General features: G+C 41.0%; 1 protein-coding gene and 1 long non-coding RNA gene across 2 annotated transcripts in view; both read left to right on the top strand.

Annotated features, from left to right (window-relative positions):
- Positions 1–23,252, top strand: part of LOC310753699 (putative helicase senataxin) — a gene marked incomplete at its 3' end in the record, with an annotated part of 215,300 nt that overhangs the window by 125,505 nt on the left and 66,543 nt on the right. Inside the window, exons 9-11 of the mRNA XM_083595055.1 lie at positions 9,313–9,415; positions 10,155–10,313; positions 10,772–10,995. Of these exons, the coding sequence (XP_083451181.1) occupies positions 9,313–9,415; positions 10,155–10,313; positions 10,772–10,995 (486 nt within the window). The remainder of the gene's footprint in view (positions 1–9,312; positions 9,416–10,154; positions 10,314–10,771; positions 10,996–23,252) is intronic.
- Positions 11,423–22,462, top strand: LOC310753796. Its single transcript, XR_014543457.1, has 2 exons — positions 11,423–12,616; positions 18,241–22,462. It is a non-coding gene; the product is annotated as an uncharacterized lncRNA (long non-coding RNA).

Genomic DNA, 23,252 nt, shown 5'->3' on the forward strand with positions numbered 1-23,252 from the left:
ATCCTGTCCTCTGGGGTGTTAGCCACCCCTCCCAGTTTGGTGTCATCTGCAAATTTGATCAGGATGCCCTTGAGTCCATCATCCAAGTCATTGATAAAGATGTTAAATAAGACCGGGCCCAAGACAGAACCCTGTGGCACCCCACTAGTCACTCTTCTCCAGGATGAAGAGGAACCATTGATGAGCACCCTTTGGGTTCGGTCAGTCAGCCAGTTACAAATCCACTGAGTGGTAGCATAGTCAAGACCGCATTTTACCAGCTTCTTTACAAGAATATCATGGGGCACCTTGTCAAATGCCTTGCTGAAATCAAGGTAGGCTACATCCACTGCGTTCCCTTCATCTACCAGGCTTGGAATTCTGTCAAAAAACGAGATCAGGTTAGTCTGACATGACTTATTTTTCAGAAATTCATGCTGACTATTGGTGATCACAGCATTCCTTTCTAGGTGCTCACAGACTGTTTGCTTAATGATCTGCTTTTACAAAAACATAAGTTTACAAAACAGAAAAAAGTCACATAGAAAGAAAAAGATACAAAAAAGAAGACGTAGAAGACGTAGAAAAATACATAAAAAAGAAAAAAGAAGAATAAAAATACAAAATACAAAAAACAAATAGATAACAAAGAATTAAAAACAAATCCGTTTTTAGTAACTTTAACTCATTAGCTTGTTTCCTTGACCTCCTCACACCTCCCCTTTTTGTATTCCCATTTAAATAGTCAAATCAGCAAATCCTTACCCTCTTTCGTTTATCTTAACTCTATATCTTAACCTATTATAACTCTATATTTTCATCCATTTATCAATTCATTTTTTCATATTCTTATTAACTTTGTTGCTAATGCCACTTATTTTCAATCCAACATCATTTTAACATTCATTAACATTTGGTCTATGACATTTGGATGATCATCTTCATCAATTGATAGACTCCTACCTTCAGGAGCACTGTCTCCCTCCCCCACATTAGTCAGTTTAAAGCCCTCCTGATGAGGTTTCTGAGAGTGACCAACTTGTTTCGTTTTTTCCTTTTTTCCTTTTTTTTAATTTTCAATGCATAATCATAACAAAAATTACAAACATTGAATCCAAAATAATACTATACAAACAAAAAAGAACGGAACATACAAAAAAAAAAAAACAGAAAAGAAAAAGGAAAAAAAAGCAAAGGAAACAAAACAACACTAAACAAAAGCGGAAAAGCACACATCTACAGAAAAAAAACCATATCATTACGTACATATACACATATTGACTTCCTTCCTTTGTTCTAAGACCTCAAAAAATTTACTCTTACTATATTGTTGTGTCTGGTTAAATTACATCTATCTTTGTACTTTTTTTTTTTAACACCATTTTTTCCCCCTTTAACCCTGTAAAGCATCATTCATTACATACCAATATACTTACTCCAGAACAATGTTTTTTCATATACTCTTTAGCACAACCCCATTCTTTTAATAATTTCTGGTCCGATTGTCCCCTTATGAATGCTGTGAGTCTTGCCAGATTTATGTATTCACAAAATTTAATTTGCCAATCTTTCACTGATGGAATTTTTCTCCCTTTCCAGTTTTTTGCTATAAGCATCCTGGCAGCTGTTGTTGCATAAAGGAATACTTTCCTTTGATTGTTGGGGATATCATTTGTAATTAAACCTAAAAGGAATGCCTCTGGTTTTTTACTGAAAGATATTTTAAACATCTTTTTGAGTTCTTCATAAATTTCGTTCCAGAATTGTTTGATAGGTCGGCATTCCCACCACATGTGAAACATTGTTCCTATTTCTTTTTTACATCTCCAACAGGTATTCAATTTTAATTTGTAAATTTTAGCCAGTTTTACCGGAATTAAGTACCATTGGTACGCCATTTTCATAAAATTTTCTCTTATTGTATAACATGCCGTGAATTTAATATCATATTTCCATAATTTCTCCCATTGGTCCAGCCGAATTACATGTCCTATATCACATGCCCATTTGATCATAACTTCTTTTACATCTTCATCCTTTAATTCCCATTCTAATAATAAATTATGCATTTTGGATATATTCTTTTTTGAGTTTTGTAATAATACTTTTTGTAATTTTGATTCTTCTTTTTCAAATCCTATTATTTTATCCTGATTAAATATATGTGCAATTTGGTGATATTGTAACCATGTAGTACAGTATTGGGTCACCTCTTCATATGGTCTCAGTTTTAATTGGCCCTGTTCTTCCTTTAGGAGCTGCTGGTATGTCGCCATTCTTCCTATAGTATTTTTCTTTTTAACCGATATAACTTCTAACAGGGAGACCCACCATGGGGTTTTCGGTTCTAACAACCTTCTATGTCTCACCCAGACCTTGTATAATGCATTTCTAATTATGTGGCTTAGAAATTCTTTACGTACTGCCACTTTGTTATAAATTAGATAGGCGTGCCAACCATATCTGTTGTTCCATCCCTCCAAGTCCGAAATGTCACTGTTATCCAATTTGTTCCAATCCTTGATCCAAGTAAAGCATGCCGCATCGTAATATAGTCTCAGGTCTGGGAGTCCGAAACCTCCCCGCTCTTTTATGTCAGTTAATAATTTATGTTTGATCCGTGGCTTTTTGCTTTGCCATATAAACTTTGTTAGGTCCGTTTTCCATTTTTTAAAACAATCATCTTTACCTGTTATGGGAATCATTTGAAAAAGGAACAGGAGTTTTGGTAAAATATTCATTTTAATAGCCAAAATTCTATCCCAGAGTGTTAAATTCAATCTTGTCCAAGATTCCATTTCTCTTTTTGTTTCTTCCCAATTTTTTTATAATTATCCTCAAACAAATTTATATTTTTCATTGTTATTTGTATTCCTAAATATTTCACTTTTTTTACAATTTGTAATCCAAATTTTTCTACCAGTTCCTTCTTCTCTTGATCTCCCATGTTTTTTACCATTAGTTTCGTTTTTTCTTTATTCAAAGCAAAACCTGAGACCCTTCCAAAGTTTCCCATTTTTTCTAGAGCCTTTGCTATGCTTTCCTTTGGATTTTCCACCATTAAGACTAAATCATCTGCAAATGCCCTTATTTTGTATATTTTCTCTCCTAGGGATATTCCATTTATTTCTTGATCCAGTCTGATTTCTTGATTTAATATTTCCAAAACCAAAATGAATAATAATGGTGAAAGTGGGCACCCTTGTCTGGTGCCCTTCTGTATTTTAAAATAATCAGTTGTGTCATTATTTAATATTATGTTTGCTTCTTGTTGTTCATAAATTGCTTTTAGCCCTCTTGTAATTTGGTCTCCCATGTCCATCTGGTCTAATAATATTTTTAGAAATTTCCATGATACTTTGTCAAACGCCTTTTCCGCGTCCACAAAAACAAAGGCTACCTTCTTACTCGGTTTCATGTCTAAATACTCGATCATATCAATCACTGTTCTTATATTATCACTCATTTTCCTGCCCGGCAAGAACCCTGCCTGCTCTTTATTTATACAATCCTGCAAAACTGTCTTTAATCTTGTAGCCAATATTTGTGCATAGATCTTGTAATCATTATTTAGTAATGATATTGGTCTATAATTGGTTATAAACTCTTTATTTTGTCCTTATTTTGGGATTACTACTATGTGAGCCTGTTTCCAGGTGTTGGGAATCTTCCCGTCTTCTAGTATTCTATTTAAGAGTGTCTTCATAGGTGATAATAATGGTTCCTCTAATTTTTTGTAATGTATTGCGGTAAGACCATCTGGACCTGGGGATTTTCCCAGTTTCATCTTAATTATCGCTTGATGAAGCTCTGTCGTGGTTATTGGGGAGTTTAGATGTTGAATCTTTTCTTTCTTAATTTTAGGTATATTCTTTCCACATAAATACTCTTTTATTTCATCCTCTGTCTCATTTCCTGCTTTTTATAGCTTATTATAATATTTTATAAAGCACTTTTTAACTTCCTCAGGATTATCTAAAGTTCTCCCTTCTTCCACTATTTTATCAATCAGTTTTTCCTTTTGTCTTTTTTTCAATTGCCAGGCTAGCATCTTTCCGGGTTTATTTGCAAATTCGAACGACCTTTGTTTCATCCATTTAATATTGTCCTCAATTTCACTATTTAATATTGCTGAGGCCTGGGTTTGTAATATTTTGAGTTTTTGGTTTATTAATTCATTTTTTGGTTGTGTTGTTAATAATTTTTCATTTATTCCTATTTCTTTCCTTATTTGTTCTAGTTTTTGCTCTCTGTTTCTTTTCCTTATTGCACTTTGTTGTATGTAAAAGCCTCTTATGAAAGCTTTACTTGCATCCCATATTGTCCTGGTGTCTGTATCCTGCTCTTTATTTAATTCAAAAAATTATTTCATTAGTTCTTGCGCTTTTTTCAGAATCTTTTCGTCATTTAATATTCTTTCGTTAAGTCTCCATCTTTTATTAGTTTTCTTGTATTCCTTTAATTCTAATGTGACTGGGTTGTGATCTGTAATAATTTTGGTCTGTATTTCTGCTTTTTTAATTTTAGTTGTTAAGTTATTTGATACCTGTAATGGTTTTAGGGGTTGCTCGTGCGTAAGTTACCGCCACTCTGGGCTAGGTTACCTGGTTAAACCTTTTCTGTCTGGACAGCCATTCTCTCCGTGGCTGTTCAGTCGCTAGCAGAATCCGTCAGTGGACGTTTCTTGAACCTCTTCCAGCAAAGAAGTTCTTTGACGCCAAGTCGCCGCCTACTGTCCCTGCGCGGAAGTCTTCTGCGCAGGGTGGGTGTGGGCAGCGGAGGACCCGTGCTCTCCTTGCTGGTCTCCTGCGAGGAGTCCTGGAGCCTCCTCTCCGCTTCCCCCATCGGCCCCCCTCTATCCCTGGTGTTACGCTGATTTTCTTCCCCAGCCGGAGAGCTGCCTCTCTCCCTGCTTGGCCCTTCTCCAGCATCGCTGTGGAGCCTTGCCTCCTCCTCTAGTTCCGATGGCAGTTCCCTGACAATACCCATATGCTGTCAATTCTGCCGGCTGATTTTTTTACTTCCGAGAAATGTGTATACTGTCTTTCTCCTGGGTTTTTATATCTCCATGTGTCAATCAAATTTAAGTTTTCTACCATCTGAAAGAAGGTATCTGGGAGTCTGCCTTTTTTTGATTTTCTTTCTCTCTCTGTCCTATCTAATTCTATTGATGTGACACCATTTAGGTCTCCCATCAAAATTATTTCCTCTTCTATAAATTCCAGCAAATTAGCTTCTACTTTTCTGAAGAATTCTGTTTTGTTACCATTCGGTGCATAAACTCCTACTATAATTAAATGTTCTTTACCTTTTGTTATTTTTACCCCTAATAATCTACCCTCATCATCCTTACAGATTTTTTTTGCGTCTAGTTTAGGGTTCACATAGATCACAATTCCCCTTTTCTTTTTTACATCTGAGGATATAAATTCTTGACCCAATCTCTTGTTTTCTAAAACCCTTCTGTGATTTCTAGTCACATGGGTCTCCTGCAAGCATATGATATCCCATTGTTCTTTCCTCAATACATGTTCTATTTTATTTCTCTTCCTCTTATCATTTAAACCGCTAACATTCCAAGATATAATTTTTAGATTCATTAATCTTTATTTATTATCTACAATGGTTTCATTGAGTAAATAAAAAAAAGAAAAGAAAAAGAAAAAAAACTCAGAAATTTTAGGATTTTGATATTATGTTTCTTCCAATCTCTCTCCCCCCCCCTTAATACCCGTTTGTCTCTCTATGCTTCTTGTGGCGTCTGCGTTGTTTCCTCTCGCTCCAATGTTGGATCTCCAGTTAGTTCTTTTTTGTACTTCCTCCAGAATTTTCCCAGCTCGTCTACTGATCTAAAAGTTTTTCTTCTGTCCTTATATGTGAAGGTGATGCCCTCAGGAAATTCCCACCGGAATCTAATCGAATTCTTCTTGAGTGCTTCTGTTACTGTCTTATAGTTCTGCCTTTTCTTCAAAATTCTTTTTGGGATTTCCTTAAATATTTTGATAGGCCTATCTTCTATTATTAACTTCGCTTGTCCTTTTTGATGTAATATTTTGTCCTTTAAAAGTCTTGAGTTGAAAAAAAATAAACAATCTCCTGGCCCTTTATAAGTGTCCGATCTTTCTGATTTGATCCTGAAAATTTTATCAATATCCAATAGCATCTCTTCTACCTCTACTCCCAACCAGTTTGCAATCTCCTGTGATAGTTTCTCTTGAATTTGTTCATCATGAGTTTGTGGGACGCCTCGGAAGTGGAGGACCATCTCCTTCTGACGCATCTCCATCAATGATAAATCATCTAGCAGCTCTTCATGGTCTCTCTTTAGGTCGTTTATTTCTTCCTTCGTTGAATCTTGTGATTTTTTAATGTCCTTATTTTCCATTTGCAATTTCTTCGTCATTTCCTCTTGTTTGGTAGATTTACCCTTGAGTTCTTGTACAGATTTATCCAGTTCTTTATTTTTAAGTGAGAGGTCACTTATTTGTGTTGTTAAGTCTATTATTAGCTTTGAGTTTTGTTGGATGTTGCCAGCTAATATGTCCAGCTTATCATACAGGCTCTTTTCCATCCCCATTATAAGCTCTTTTATGTCAGCATTGGGGTCTGTTTCAGCTGTTGATTGTCTTCTCACTTGTAGACCTGACCCAGATGTCAGTGTAGTTTGGTATTTTTTAGAACCCATATTTGTCTTCTTCCTTTTGGTTCTGATCAAGATATCTTTATTTCAAACCAAGAATTTATATATTCCTAAACTTTGAAAATGTTCTGTTTATAGTCTATAATTTAGTCCTTTTATTTCATCTGTTGGGATTGAAAGTCAGTTAAGATTCCGGTGGTTTTACACTATGTCGTTATCAGTTCATCTCAAATATTTATTTTTTTTAAAAAAAATAGAGTAAAAAAAATCCAAGTTTTAATATAAATTTAATTAAATATTTTGTTTTAATTTAATTACTTTGGCAGTTATCAGAGAAAAATTCCTTCGCAGTACTTAACACCCGTCTTAAGAACTTATTTTCTAGAAGCTGAACTTGGTATTTCAAGTATCCTTTCGTGTATAGCTAGTTTTCTTTATGGTTGTGCTTCAAACCTGTGTCTTACCAGCGTTTTTTAAATTATGGGAGTAATTTTATTTTCCGCCTCTAGGTGGCGCGCTTTTCCAATTTACTTGTGAGGTGGTCCTTCTTGTTTTGTTTCTCTAGCCTCTCTTTGTTGCAGTGACTGTTTCTGCCACTATTCTTCTTCCGGCTTTTTTCCCTTCTGGGGGCGATGACTCACACTCCCCCCCCCCCAGCGCCATTTTCGCCAGCTGCTTTCTTCCCTATTCCAGTCTTTTTCCTCCTTCTTTCTCTCCCTTTGTATATCTCTTCCTCTTCCCTTTCACTTCTTTATCTTAATCTTTATCTTCCCACCACTGCCTGGTCTTCAAATCTTTTCTATTCCTTCTCTTTTCCATTGTCTCCTCCACGTTCCTCCCCCTCCTTTTTCTTTTCCACTCACCCCTTTGTTTTACGCGGATCTCCTCCTCAATGGCCGCTGCTTTGTTGTCACCGCTGCTGCTGCTTACTATTTCAGCTCCTTGTCTCTCTCAACAGAGCGTCCCCCTGTAGAAGCAGGTACTCAGTATGTCTCAGTTTTTATTTTCTGCCTCTTTACAAGGCTTATTTTCCACAACTTGATAAGTCTCAGAACGCTGAAGCTCCTCTCTTCATTAGCTTTACTGTCCTTTATAATATTAAGTTAGTCCGTACTCCTTTTATTTTAATTTAAACCAGCGTTATTACCTTCTTCCTTCAGGAGTACTCTTGATTTTACAGTTTTGGTTTGGAGCAGCCTGGCGCTTTCTCATTCGGGTCTAAGGGGCGTCTCACGGTTGGGTGTGCGATCTTTTCTGCGCTGAGGTTCTTCCACCTTCCTCCACTTTTTGTGCTGGAATGGCAGAAAACCCCTTTATGTGCTGCTTGGATCTGTTTTCTTCAGTCTGGAACCTCCTCTCAGACCTCTTCAGGGTTTGCGTCGCCCTCGCTTCCCCGTCTTTTTATCCCGTATCTGTGACTGGGAGCGCTCTTACTGCAGCAAAGCGCTTTCCCTGACCCGACGCTGAGCGCACCACGCCAGGAAGTGAGTGACCAACTTGTTTCAAGAGTGTCAGGCTGGGAGCTGCACTCTGGATGTAATTTATTATAAACGTACCATAAAACTGACAGGGAGTCATTAAATCTTATCAAGTCTTGCTTGCCTGTCTGAGATCATTACAGCCTATGCGGGAAGGAGCCATGGCTGTTTAAAGTGGTATAACAGTGCTTTAAAATGTAGGGTGTGGATGTTGTCCTTAGGACAGGAGGTGGGGGAACATCTGTGACCCTCCAGATGTTACTCAACTACAACTCCCATCAGCCCTAGCATATGGCCAGTGGCACCAGGGATGGATGGATGGATGGATGGGCATTGTAGTCCAGCAATATCTGGAAGGCCAAAAGTTAAATTAATAATAGTAATAGTAATAATAATAATAATGATAACCCCACCACTCTGGGAGGCTTCCAACAAAATATTAAAAATACAATAAAACATCAGACATTAAAAACTTCCCTAAACAGATTCCCCACACCAGCCTTTGAAAGGTGTGCCTCGTTCACGCAAAAGGGATTTTTGTAAGCCTAACGGTTGCACTAGTGTAGTAGTGGACTCTAGGGTTTTTTGGCAAGGGGGAGCGGGGTTAAAAGTGTCCCATTTGGGGTTTTTTTGGATGGGGCAGGTGTTGAATGTTTTTGTTTAGTTTTACAAATGTATGCATCAAAATTATGCTAATACATCAATAGACATTTTTTTAAGCAATACAGTCCTCCCTCCCAATCCCACTAAGCGAGAGCATGTGTATTTAACAAAATACATTGCATCACAATTGTCCATGAGTAGATGGAGGCTGCTAATTCGATGGATTCCCAAACATGAAAGTAATAACAGAACATCATATGTCCATAAAATGGTTGGAGTCTTATGTTCAATATAGAGCTTTCATGTATTTGGTAAGTTTCTTCATTAATATCACTGTCCATACCTTTTGTCCTCATAAGAAAAGTTGCAAGTTTGCTAAATTTCTCCAGTTTTGTGCCACCAGTTGTTGGGCTGCTGCAAGCAGGGATTTTATTATTTCCTTAGACTGTAACTCCTTTTGCTCTCTGTGAAAATCAGTCAATAAAGTTAACTGTGGTGAGCCACAGACTCTCTGGGCCCCATTTATGAGCAGGGAATCCTGCCCAATGGTTTTAGCAGCCCACATGTGGTGGAAGAGCAGTCTCTTAAGCCTATGCTTCCATTTCCCTGCAGATGGCACAGGAGTGGCTAGAGAACCAGAAATCAAAAGAGCAAAGGCCTTTTGAGTTGAATTTGCTGAACTTCAATGCAGACACAAATGAAGCAGATTTTACAAGTGAGTGAGAATTTCACTGCATATAAACAAATGGGAAGTAGAAATGCAGTCCTGTTTTTAATGGTGGTTGTAGTAGATAACAGAAGTGCTTGTGTTAACACTAGACTGTTGGGGTGAGCAGTCAAGGGCTATTATACTTTATTCTGCCTGTATCTTTTTTGCTTTTCTGCCCAACACAGAATGTTGATGTGTATTTTAGCCTGTTTTCAGTTTCTCGTTGATTTGATTTTTAATTTTTTTTTTAATTTTTTTAACCAATTATTTTATTGTTTTAATCTTTTGGTAAACTGCTTTGAAGTTGTAAAAAACCAAACAAGCGGTGTATAAATTTTATGAAATAAAATAAACCAATATCTGTGACAAACAAACTGATATCCAGGTGCTGCAAATGATTAAATAAATAATGAATAAAAATCAATATTATTTGATTAAAAAGAAAAAAAACGAGGATTGAGGCAAGGTGTGCCTGCTTTATCTCAATACCCAGAATACTTTCTCTCTCCAAAATGGACCTCAGCAGGTCTCACCAATGAAAAAGCTCATACAACTAAATTGAGTGAATATTTATTAGAATGTGCGACTGGGTAACCAAAAACATCTGGAATTCAAAGTTCAGCTGTAGCAACTTGTGCTCGACATGCCTACTGTTTTATTAAGAGCTTTTGGTAACAACGTAGTTGTATCTGTATGTGGCTAAATGTTTGCATATTTTTGTTCTGTGTTCAAATTACTTCTCCAGTTAACATCTCAAGAAGCAATTTAGAGAAACAGCTGCACCCAAAGGAATGTGACTTGGTGTTCTTAATATTGTCTGAAAAGCAAAACTTCTATAGCAAAGAAGGCAAGGCAGAGAGGTGTCCATTACGCCATGTGGGCTATGTGACTCGGTTTTATACTGGTAGGTTTTTTTTTAAAAAAACAACAACTAATAAGTAAGTGTACAAAACAATTATGTTAGCCAACCCTTGGTGTCAGTAAGTTATTTGATTTGGGATGGGGGACCCATTTCTGCTATTTCAGCATGAAATTCTGGCTCAGTCCAGGTATTGCACCAAGCTTTGTGGTTAAGAAAGCTTAACTATAGTTTGGCATGAAGTTTTGAGTTGACAAACCATGGTTTATCATCCACTGGCAAGCCAAGAAGCCATGGATTGAGATCAGAAGCCATTGTTTGAAGTGGGGTTACAAGCCACGGTTTTGGGAAATGGAAGCAGGCTAAGCACTCTAAACAATGTACAGACTGTTAATATGTATGCTAGAAAAGCTCTCAAATCATGATTTGAATGCTAGATGATAATGAATGCATACACTGTGGTTTCTGAATTGTACCCCTGTGTATCTCTCTCTCTCTCTCAGAGATGAAAGAGCAGGATGCCTGTCTCCTGTCTGTCAAGACACAAGGAAATTTGTCCGGTGTTGATAAGAATGTCAGGTGTGTGGTGGTCAGTTCTTTGGTGACAACGGAGCAAATGTTCAAGGCCCTCCTTCTTCTGAACCGAAGCCCTCTAGCCAAAGCCATAATCAGCCCACAAAACTCTGACTTCTGTCTGACAGGCTCAGCTGTGGACTTGGAGACTTCTGTAAGTGTTTGTTTTAAAAGGCAATATAACCCAGTTCTGACTTGGGGAGGTATAAGATATTTTGCTACCCATTACACAAATCGTATGCCAATGAGCCAGGTGTTAAGCTGAAACTCCCTCAGAGATGGGCAGAGAAGACCAGAGAGAGGCAAGAGAATATTTCTACTCCAGCAGCCAACTTTCCGGAGGTGGAGGCGGGGGATAGGAGGAGAGACAGTTAGCTGTTAAGATTAGCAGCAGATGGAAGCTTTCTCCTGCCATCTCCAGGGAAGCCTTCGGAATTATGGTTCACACACCGTCGCTTTTCAAGTGTTGCCCGTAACATGTGGCCACAAATCTGCATCTCTTGGGAACATGGTCTTTTAGATGTGAGACAAGGGTGGGGACCTCAGTCCCAGGGGCCAAATGCCACCCTCCAGGCCTCTCTGGTTTTTTAAAAAATAATTTTTATTAATTTTCCAACACAAATAAACAATCATATCAGAATTTCCACAAATTTAACTCTATTTGGACTTCCTTCAGCTTCTCTGACAATCATCCATATTTGCCTCCCAGTTACGCATTTCTTCTGTTTATATTGCCATTAACCTTCCCTCCCACTTCTATTTCTTTTAAACAATATATCTCAACTTTCACAGTGCTTCTTGGAACCCCACTAGCGTTGTTTGCACATCACATGTTCTTTTCAGATATTCAACAAATTCCCCCCAGTCCTCGATGAACTTTTGGTCTTGAAGATATCTGATTTTCCCAGTTAGTCTGTCCAGTTCTGCATAGTCTGTCAGCTTCAGTCACCATTCTTCTACCGTCGGTATTTCCTCTTGTTTCCATTTCTGGGCCAGTAGAATTCTTGCTGCTGTAACTGCATATTGGAAAAGTTTACAGTCCTTTCTTCTTATTTCCTTTCCTGTAATCCCTAAAAGAAATATCTCTGGTTTCTTTGCAAATGTACATTTTAACATCTTTTTTCATTTCGTTGTATATCATCTCCCAAAATCCCTTCACTTTCTTACACTCCCACCACATGTGATAAAATGTTCCTTCTGTTTCATTACATTTCCAACACTTATTACACGTCTTATACATTTTTGCTAATTTTACCGGTGTGATATACCATCTGTAAAACATTTTCATAACATTTTCTTTTAGTGCCATACAAGCAGTGAATCTTAAGTTCTCCTTCCATAGTTTTTCCCAATCCTCAAACTGTATATTGTAACCAAAATCTTTGGCCCATTGTACCATTACCGATTTAACTTCCTCATCTTTCATATTCCATTCCAACAATATTTTGTACATTTTTGACAGAATTTTAGAATCATTATTTATCACTTCTGTCTGGAACTTTGAGTCTTTTTCTACACAACTCTTTTCTTTGATATCTTTTTTAAACATTTCATTAACCTGAAAATAATGCAACCAGTCATAAACATGTTCTCTAACTTGTTCGTATGGCTTTAGTTTCCATTTTCCTCCTTCTTTGATTATCAATTGACCATATGTAATCCAGTTACCTCTCATATTTATTTTCTTTACACTCATAACCTCTAATGGAGACAACCAGTGTGGAACTCTGGGTTCTAATAGGTTTTTGTACCTATCCCATATTTCTATTAGTGATGTAGTGGTTCTAGGGGTTGCTCGTGCGTAAGTTGCCGCCACTCCTGGCTAGGTTGCGTGGTTGAACCCTTTCTGTCTGGACAGCCTTTCACTTCGTGACTGACTCAGTCGCTGGCAGAATCCGTCAGTGGGCGTTTCTTGAGCCTCTTCCAGCAAAGAAGTTCTTTGACGCCAAGTCTCCTCCTACTCTCCCTGCGTGGAAGTCTTCTGCGCAGGGAGGGTGTGGGCAGCGGAGCACCCGTGCTCTCCCCGCTGGTCTCCGGTGAAGAGTCCTGGAGCCTCCTCTCCGATTCCCCCATCTGCCCCCCTTCTCCACTGGTGTTACGCTGATTTCCTTCCCCAGCAGATGGGCTGCCTCTCTCCCTGCTGGGACCCTCTCCGGCATCCCTCTGGAGCCTTCCCTCCGCCTCTAGCTCCGATGGCAGTTCCCTGACATCCACCTCCCCCCCCAGTACCCCCTCCACCCCCGGCCCGACCTTCTGATCCAACCTCGTCCCTTTCCTCGGCCGACGATGCGGGGAATCCCCTGAAGGAGCTGTCGCCCTCCTCTGAGGATTCAAAACCCACTTCCCACCCGCTCCGATTTCTACCCGCGGGGTGGGCCTCCCAGTCTGATTCTTCTCCCTCTGACACCTCCCCTCCCTCCTCTTCGGAGGCAGGAAAACCCATAAAGTCCTCTTCGTCGTCTGTGGTTCCAAATTCTTCCTCCCAGAATCTCGCTAGTGGTTTTGGTTTGTCTGGGAACAGGCTGTGGAACTCTTCCACCAGATACCCATCATTGATCGCCTCAGCGGGGACCCACGTGTTTTCTGACCTGGGTTCTCCCTCCCAAGCTACCGAGTACTCCACCTGGCGCCCTCGCCACCTTGAATCGAGTATTTCAGGGGCTTGGTTGTGGTGTTCCCTCTCCTCTACCCGCGGGTGGGTGGTGACTCCTCCCTCCCGCCCCGGAAATTCCCGCCCCTCCCTGTACGGTGAGAGTAGGGACCTATGGAACACCGGATGTATCTTCATGCTGTCAGGCAACTTGAGCTTGAATGCCACAGGGTTCACCTGCTGTGTTACCTCAAAAGGTCCCAGCCGCCTCGGCTGCAACTTCTTGCACCCTCCCTTTAGGGGTAACCCTTGGGTTGACAACCACACTCGGTCTCCCACCCGTATGGCCTCCCCCTCCCGACGGTGCTTGTCTGCCTGCCTCTTGTAAACTTCCTTGGCCCACTCCAAGTTCATCTTGAGTTGCTGGTGCAAGGCCTCCATTTCTTCCACAAACTGCTCTCCCGCAGGTACACTCCATCCTTCCTCCCCCCTCCCCGGGAAGGCCCTGGGGTGACACCCATAATTGGCCATGAACGGGCTCATTCCCGTGGACACATGTTCAGCGTTATTGTACGCAAATTCAGCCAGCGCTAGTTTCTCTACCCAGTCGTTCTGTCTCTCGCTGACGTAGCAGCGTACGTATTGCTGGAGTATACTGTTCGCTCTTTCTGCCTGTCCGTTGGTTTCCGGGTGTCTCGCCGTCGAGAAGCCCACCTCGACCTGCAGCAAGCTCATGAGCTTCCTCCAGAACCGGGAAGTAAATTGTTTCCCGCGGTCTGAGATGACCCTCGAGGGAGACCCATGCAGCCTGAAGATGTGATCCACAAACAACCTGGCTGTCTCCTCTGCCATCACCGCATGTGAGCAAGCTATGAAATGGCACATTTTTGTCAGTAGATCGACTACTACCATGACTTCTGTCTTCCCCCTTGACTTGGGCAAATCTGTCATAAAATCAATGGACACCACCTCCCAGGGTCTTCCCGGCGTGGGTAAGGGTTCCAGTAACCCTGCGGGGGCAGCCCTCTCCCCCTTTGCCCTCTGGCAGCGGTTGCACCCCCGTACATATTCCCGTACATCTTCCCTCACCCTTGGCCACCAGAACTGCCTGGTGACGAGCAGCATGGTCTTGTGCTGTCCGAAGTGCCCCGCTGTTGGGTTGTCGTGGAGTTGTTTGAGTACCCTTCCCCTCAAGGTCTCCCCCGATACATGCAGCGCCCCCTTATAATACAGTAGTCCTTCCTTTTCCTCAAACCCTCCATGGTTTTCCCTTCCATCCCGGAGTTCCCTGATTTTAGTTTGAGTGAATACGTCGTTTCTAGTAAGCCCGGCCAGTTTCCGTTTCCCAACCAACGCTCCCCCACACACCCATTGGTTCTCGGGGAACACGTGTCGGACCTCCGGCGGTCCCTCTCCTTCCATGTACTCCGGCTTCCGGGAGAGAGCATCTGCTCTTACGTTTTCCTCTCCCGGCACGTATCGGATCTCGAAGGAAAACTTGGAGAACTCCTGTGCCCATCGAATCTGTCTCTGGTTGAGTACTCGCGCGGTCCTCCAGTATTCCAAGTTCTTGTGATCCGTACAAACCTGGATCTTGTGCTGCGCCCCTATTAACAGATGTCTCCATCGGCGAAACGCCGCATAGATTGCAAGCAGTTCGCGGTCATACACCGTATAGTTTTGCTCCGACTTGCTCAGCTTCTTCCAGAAAAAGGCACACGGCCTCCAGCCCTGCTTGGCCCCTGGCTGCAAAAGTACCGCTCCAATGGCTCGGTCTGATGCGTTGGTCTCTAGCCTCATGGGCTTCTCCAGATCCACGTGCAGGAGCTGCTCTTCCAAAGCGAACGCCTTCTTCAGTCTTTCAAAGGATTGCTGGGCACTCTCTGTCCAGGCGAACTTCTTTTTGCTACTGAGACAATCTGTGATGGGCGCTGTCAAGTGGGCGAAGTTCTTGATGAACTTCCTGTAGAAGTTGCTGAACCCTAGGAACCTCTGCACTTCCTTCCGGGTTTTGGGGGCCTTCCATTCCAGCACTGCCTGCTCCTTGCTTGGGTCCATAGCTAGGCCCTTGTCTGACAACTTGTACCCCAGAAACTCGACCTCTCTGGCGTGAAATTGGCATTTTTCCAGCTTGACCCACAACTGGTGCTTCTGCAGTCTCTTTAGCACTTCCCTGATGTCTCTGACACATTGCTTCTCATTGTCCGAATAGATTAAGATGTCGTCCAAAAAGGCTACGCAGTTCTTGTACAGCAAGGACCCCAACACGTGGTGCATGAATGCTTGAAAGCAGGCGGAGCCCGACTGTAATCCAAATGGCATGACTAAGTACTCAAAAGCCCCCAGAGGGGTCAACATGGTGGTTTTCCATTCGTCCCCCTCCCTTATCCTAATCAAATTGTACGCTCCCCTGAGGTCCAGCTTGGTAAAAAATTTCCCCTGCCTCACCCGTGTTAAAATGTCGTCAATTCTGGGCATTGGGAAGGTCACGGGTTCTGACACCAGGTTCAAGTCCCTATAATCCACGACTAGCCTGGGCTGATTAGTGTCCTTCTTGTCCACAAAGAAGACTGGACTGCCCCCCACCGCCTTTGATTCTCTTATGAACCCTCTCTTCAGGTTCTTGTCAATAAATTGCCTCAACTCCTGCATCTCCCGGTCAGACATGGCATACAGCTTACCCACCGGCAGCTGAGCCCCTGGGAGTAAGTTGATTTGGCAGTCAAAGGGCCTATGGGGGGGGTAGTCTATCCGCCTCCTTCTCGCTGAAGACTTCCTTCAGGTCAGCATATTGTGGTGGCACCTCCCCTTTTGGCTCCACAGCCAGCCCAGCCACCCTGGCCACTGTCATTCTTGGGTTCTCCCCCCCCCGACAGTGTTCCAAGCAGTAAGCTGACCCAAAGGTGACTGATCGCTGATGCCATGACACTACTGGATCATGAAGTGCCAACCAGCTCATCCCCAGTATTATTGGGGGTCCTGCCAGTGTGGCCACGTGAAAGGCAATTGTCTCCGTGTGCCTGGAAACCCTCATTCGCATTGGCGGGGTCTGGTGTGTCACTTCCTCCCCCCCCCCCCAGAAGTTCCCTGCCATCGATGGTGGTCACTTGCAAGGGAAAATCCAGGGGCAGCAGGTGGAGTTGGTGCTCCAGTGCAAAGTCCCTGCTGAAGAAATTGCAGGAGCTGCCTGAATCCAGCAGCCCCTCCACTTTGACTGGGTGCCCATTCGGGAGTTCTAGCACCACTTCTATGGCTATAGCTGCCCTGGGAGGGTCAGGCTGGGGCACTTCTATTGGTTGCTGGCCTGGCTGCTGCCCCCGCTGGTTGGCAGCCAGGCATTGGCGTTTCCCTGCACCTGCCCTTCCTCCCCCTTCTCCTCACAGCCAGCAGCTCCCACCATCCCTTGCCAGGCCTTTCTTTGAGGGCAGACCCTGGCAAAATGTCCTGGCCGTTGGCAGAGGAAACACTTCTTGGTGGTTTTCCAATCCTTCCCCTCCCTCTTGCGACCTTCACTGGAGTTTGAAACCTCGCGCGCGTGCGCGCCATCAATTTCCATTGGCTCAGCCGCCTGGGAAAGCTGTCTCGGTATTTCAGGAATGCGGTAGTCATGGCAACGTTCCCCTCTCACTTCGCGTTTCTCCTGAGCCCACGCTTCCTGCCGCACTCCAATCGCAAGCACAGCCTTGGTTAGCTGATCCATCGACTGTGGGCGGGGCGCGCGGGACAGCTCGTCCTTCACAGTTGGGGACAACCCCTCCTCAAACAACCTTTGAATAGGTTCAGAGTCCAGATCCCACCCGAGCCGGTGGATCAACATCGCAAAGCGCGACCAGTAGTCTCTAACTGACTGGCTCCCCTGCTTGCACCCCATCAGTTCCCTCCGAGTCACACTTTGCTCCACTTCACTGGAATACATCGCATTCATCGCCTGGAAAAATTTCCTAAGGTCCTTCAAGGCAGCATTTTGCGTCGCCATTAGGGGCCTGATCCATTCCCGTGCCCCATCCTCCAGATGCCCCACAATGTAGGCTACCCTTTCCCCATCATCAGCAAAGTCATTATGCTGCAATTCCAAAGCGTACTCTATTTCTGTTCAGAACGCATTGTAGTCCTGGGGTTTCCCCCCAAACTTGTGTACCAGCCCCGGTACCTTCCTTGCGATGGGGATGGGTCTGACCTGTGCATCCTGAGTCCGTCTTTCGTCCAGCCGCGCCGTCAGGAGAGCCACATGCTGTTCCAAATCTCGGTTCCTCTCCACCAGATTTTGCACTCCAGCTGCTTGCTCTGTTGCGCCGGCTTCTCCGGTTTGGCTCATTATGCTGCCTGCCTGTCGCTGCGCACAAGCAACGTCAGTGACTGACGGATTGCTGTAATGGTTATAGGGGTTGCTCGTGCGTAAGTTGCCGCCACTCCTGGCTAGGTTGCCTGGTTGAACCCTTTCTGTCTGGACAGCCCTTCACTTCGTGACTGACTCAGTCGCTGGCAGAATCCGTCAGTGGGCGTTTCTTGAACCTCTTCCAGCAAAGAAGTTCTTTGACGCCAAGTCTCCTCCTACTCTCCCTGCGCGGAAGTCTTCTGCGCAGGGTGGGCGTGGGCAGCGGCGTACCCGTGCTCTCCCTGCTGGTCTCCGGTGAAGAGTCCTGGAGCCTCCTCTCCGATTCCCCCATCTGCCCCCCTTCTCCACTGGTGTTACGCTGATTTCCTTCCCCAGCAGATGGGCTGCCTCTCTCCCTGCTCGAACCCTCTCCGGCATCCCTCTGGAGCCTTCCCTCCGCCTCTAGCTCCGATGGCAGTTCCCTGACAAGTGAGCTCCGAAATATGTGGTTCCCGAAACCTTTATGAATTTTATTCTTTTCACACCATAAATACACGTGCCATCCAAATCTGTTGTCAAATCCTTCTAAATCGAATAACTCCTTATTCTCTAATTTTATCCATTCTTTCAACCAGCAAAGGCATGCTGCTTCGTAGTATAGTTTCAAGTCCGGCAGGGCGAAGCCTCCTCTTTCCTTTGCATCTGTTAATAACTTAAATTTAATTCTCGGCTTCTTACCCTGCCAGATATACCTTGAGAGCACTCTTTGCCACTCTTTAAAAATTACTACCCCCATTATTATGGGGATAGTCTGAAACAAAAATAACATCTTTGGAAGAACACTCAATTTTAACCATAGAGATTCTACCCCAAAAAGATAACTTCAATCTTCCCCACATCTCCAAATCTTTCCTTATTCCATTCCAGACCGGTGTATAATTATTCTGAAACAAATCAATATTTTTAGGAGTTAACCAAATTCCTAAATATTTTACCTTTTTCACCACCTCTATCTCTATTTGTTGCATTATTTCTATCATACTTTGATCCATATTTTTAGCAGTTATTTTAGTTTTCTTCTTGTTTAGTCTGAACCCTGCCACATTTCCAAATTTCTCAATCTCTTCCAATACTTCTTTTACACTTTCTAATAGTTCTTTAATCGTAATTACTAGATCATCTGCAAAGGCTTTCACTTTGTATTCATTCTGACCAACTGTTACCCCTTTTATTAATTCATTTTGTCTCATCGACCTCAAAAAAACCTCTAAGACCATTATAAATAGCAGTGGTGAGAGTGGACATCCCTGTCTAGTTCCTTTTGTTATTTTGATATCTTCTGTAATCACATTATTAACAATTAATTTTGCTTTCTGCTCTGTATAAATTGCCTTTATCCCATTAAAAAACTCTATCCCCACATCCATATATTCCAAGTTCTTCAACATAAAATCCCAAGCAATATTGTCAAAGGCCTTTTCCGCATCTACAAACATTAATATAGCTTGTTTCTCATTCCTGGCAGTCAGATACTCCAAAATATTAATTACATTTCTTATATTATTTTTCATCTGCCTGCCTGGAAGGAAACCCGCTTGATCTTTGTGAATAATTTCTTGCAATATCTTTTTCAATCTGTTCTCTAAAATCCATGCAAATATCTTATAGTCTGTATTAAGCAGTGAAATAGGCCTGTAATTTTTAACTTGTGTTAAATCTGAGTCCTGTTTAGGGATAAGTGTAATAAATGCTTCTTTCCACGTTTCAGGGATGTCTCTTTCTTTTAAAATAATGTTCATGACTTCTTTCAATGGTGTCATTAAAGCATCTCTCAGTTTTTTATAGTAGCCTGATGTAAATCCATCTGGTCCAGGGGCTTTCCCCCTTTTCAGTTCCTTTATGGCCTCTTTTATCTCCTCGTTTCCTATTGGGGCATTCAGTTGGTCTTTATTTTCTGCCGGGATCTTCTGCACCTTTTTTTCTTTCAAAAATCATTCTATTTTCCTCATATTATTTCTTTCTCTGTTTTTATATAGTTGTTTATAAAAGTCCAAAAATCCTTTTCTAAGTCCTTTCGGATTGTCAACCTCTTCTCCATTTACAATAATTTTATTAATTGTATTTTGCTCTTTTCTCTTTTTGGTTTGCCACGCAAGCCATTTACCAGATTTGTTCGCAAATTCAAAGTTTTTTTGTCTTAACCTTTTAATATTCAGTTCTATTTCTTTATTTATGATCATTGCAAATTGTGTTTGTAAAGTCTTAATCTCTTGTTTTATTTTTAAATTATTTGGTTTTTTAATTAATTTTTGTTCATTGTCCATAATCTGCTTTAGGATTTCTTTTTTCCCTTTTTCTCTATTCTTATTCTTCAAAGAATTCTGTTGGATAAAGAAACCTCTCATCACTGCCTTGCTTGCATCCCATACTACACTCATCGTCGTTCCTTTATTGCTGTTGTCCACAAAATACTCAGTTTCTTTTGTGCTTTTTCAATGATTTTTTGATCGTCGAAGAGGTAATCATAGATTCTCCATCTAAAGGTTCTTTCCTCGAATCCTTTCAATTCCATTTTTATTGAATTATGGTCTGAAATTATTCTTGGTTGGATCTCAATTTGAAGAATTCTTGGAGTCAAATCGTTCAACACCCATATTTGATCTATTCTTGACATTGACTGATTCGGTTCAGAGAAATAAGTGAATTGTTTTTCCAGTGGATATCTGAGTCTCCAAATATCGATCAAATTATAATTCTTTACCATTGCGAAAAAAGTCTTAGGCAATTTTCCTTCTTTGCTTGATCCATCTCTTAGTCTGTCCATTTCCAATGAGACCACTCCATTCATGTCTCCCATTACTATGATTTTCTGGTCCATATATTCAAATAGTTTTTCTTCTAAAGATTTATAAAAATCTGTCTTGTTTCCATTAGGTGCATAGATCCCGACAATTATCAAATTTTCGCCCTGCCATTTGATCCGTACTGCAATCATCCTTCCTTCTTCATCTTTGAAGATTTGTTGTGATTCATTTTTACTTTTGATATATAGAACTACCCCTCTTTTTTTCTCTTTATCTGAAGATACAAATTCGTTTCCTAATCTTTTGTTAATCAAAATTTTCCTATGTTTCCTTGCGACGTGTGTCTCTTGTAAACATATAATGTCCAGATTTTTCTTTTTAAAAAATTGTTCAATTTTATTCCGTTTTTTCCCCCTCATTCATCCCATTAATATTCCAATTCCATAATTTTAGTGCCATGGTGATTTCCAATTAAATAAATTTAGTTTGCTTTTTACGCTTTTATAATTTATCTGACTCTTCTTCTTCCTCTTCTTTTTCTTCTTCTACCTTTTCCCCATTCTCTTCTTCTTCTTCCCCCGATTCTAATTCATCCTTGGCACCTGCTCCTTTTTCTGCTCCTTTGACTTCTCCAATTTCTCCATCTTCTACTTTTAGTTCCTTATACCTTCTCAGAAACTTCCCTGTTTCTTCTGGACTCGTCAATCTGCGCTTTTTGGTTTTGTAGAAAAATGAAATTCCCTCCGGAAATTCCCACCTGAATTCAATGTTGTTTTTCTTAAGGACCTGCACCAGTGGTTTATATGGGTCTCTTCGTTTCAATAATCTTATTGGTATATCTTTAAAGATGATTATATAACTTCCATCTATACACAATCTTTTCTCTCTGTTCTTCTGTAATATCAAATTTCTCATTTCCCTGTCCTTAAAGGTGATTAGACAGTCTCCTGGGAATTTTCTTGTTTTTGATGTTCTTACTCTCATTCTAAATGCATTTTGTACTGTTTTAGCTACCTCTTCTATTGGTAATTCCATCCATTGGGCTAATTCCGATATCAGTCTCTCTTTAATATTTTCATTCTGTATTTCTGGAATAGCTCTCAACCTCAGATTAACTTCCCTCTGTCGCAATTCATTCATAGCAATTGAATCTTTAATTTCTTCTTGTGATTTATTTAATTCCAACATCTCCACTCTAATCCTCTCTTCCTCTCGCTTCACTTCCTTCATATCTTGTTTCATCCTCTTAAATCCTTCCTCCAGCGATTGAGTTCTCTTAGATACCTCTTTTAATTGTCCTTTAAGTTCATTAACTGTCTCATCAATTTTTTTATCCATTTTCCCAATCTTATAATCTACTGATTCTAGTTTTGATTCTAAATTCTTTTCACTTTGTTTTATTTCGGCAAACATTCTCAACATTTCTGCTTTAAACTCTGTTTCCTATTTGGACCCCTTCCTCTCTACTGGTGTCCCCCCATCTGCCCCTTTCTTTTGCTGGTGTGACATCTTTATTAATTATTCCTTATTATTCAAACAATCTTCAAATATTGATTGAACCAATTTTTACAATTTTACACTTTGTCAATTTTCCAATTTCTAATTATATCATATAGTTCAACCGTGGTTTGGGGATGATGAGGATGATGAAGAGTATAAGATCAGAGTAGAAACCGGAACAAAACAAACTAAATCTTCTTGCCACCAATTAGGCTATTCCTCAGAAAAAAATGCTTCCCAGATAAATCAAATACCTCGCCCAAAGGAAAAGGAATTTCCATAAATTTCCAAAAATCTTCCCACAAGGCTTGCCAGAAATCTTCCCATAAAAAACCCTTTCCAAGATTATATCCAATTAATCACGTTCCAAAAAATTTATATCCAAATGACAAAGGTCCAAAATTATATCCAAGTGACAAAATCTCAGAGGCAAAATTCCCAAAAAGATGGAGAAAAAACAATAAAAACAAACGCAGAACCCTTCACTGGACTAAAAAGGCACAAGTCACTTCTCAGTATTATATCCCTCAGTATTATATTCCTTCGCCAGGAAAAAAATCAGAGAAAAACAAATTGTAGTATCTCGTTCCTTCCACTAGGGTAACAGACAGTTCCTTTAATATACGCAGTTTTAGACTTAAAAGTTCCCAATTCATAAAAAAAAAGGCAAGAAAGAAAAGGGGTTTCCCAATTGTAATTAATATGCTTAAGTGACAGAGGCAGCTATAATCCTATTTAGCATTAAGGATTCCCATAATAAAGTCTAAAAAGACCTTTATCCGCTGTTTCCACCTAACCGTCGTTCCAATAGAGTTTTAATAATGGAGTCGGAAGCTCCTTTTCCGTTTCAGTGTTCTTTGTTCTTTTAAAAGTGAAAGTAACAAAGCACTTCAGCCTTCTATGTTTCCCTCTGTTGCATCAAAGACCACAAACTTCTTCAATCTTAACTTTCTGCTCTCCCTTTCTAACTTTAGCAGTCTTAAAACTTTGTAGCTTCTTAAAGAGTTACTTTTAAATAAAGTTCTAGGAGAGAAAGAAAACAGTAACCGCCAGTGGCAACTCACTTTCCCTTTCCAGCTCTGCGCGCCGCGTTGCATCTATCCTGATTCCATTTTTTTTTTATAATATATTTATTAAGGTTTAGGAATTTATATAAAACAGAAAAAACAGAACAATTCATTTCGAATCCGCCCTAAACTTTG

This window comes from Podarcis filfolensis (assembly GCF_964270895.1).
Source record: "Podarcis filfolensis genome assembly, chromosome: W".
NCBI lineage: Eukaryota > Metazoa > Chordata > Lepidosauria > Squamata > Lacertidae > Podarcis > Podarcis filfolensis.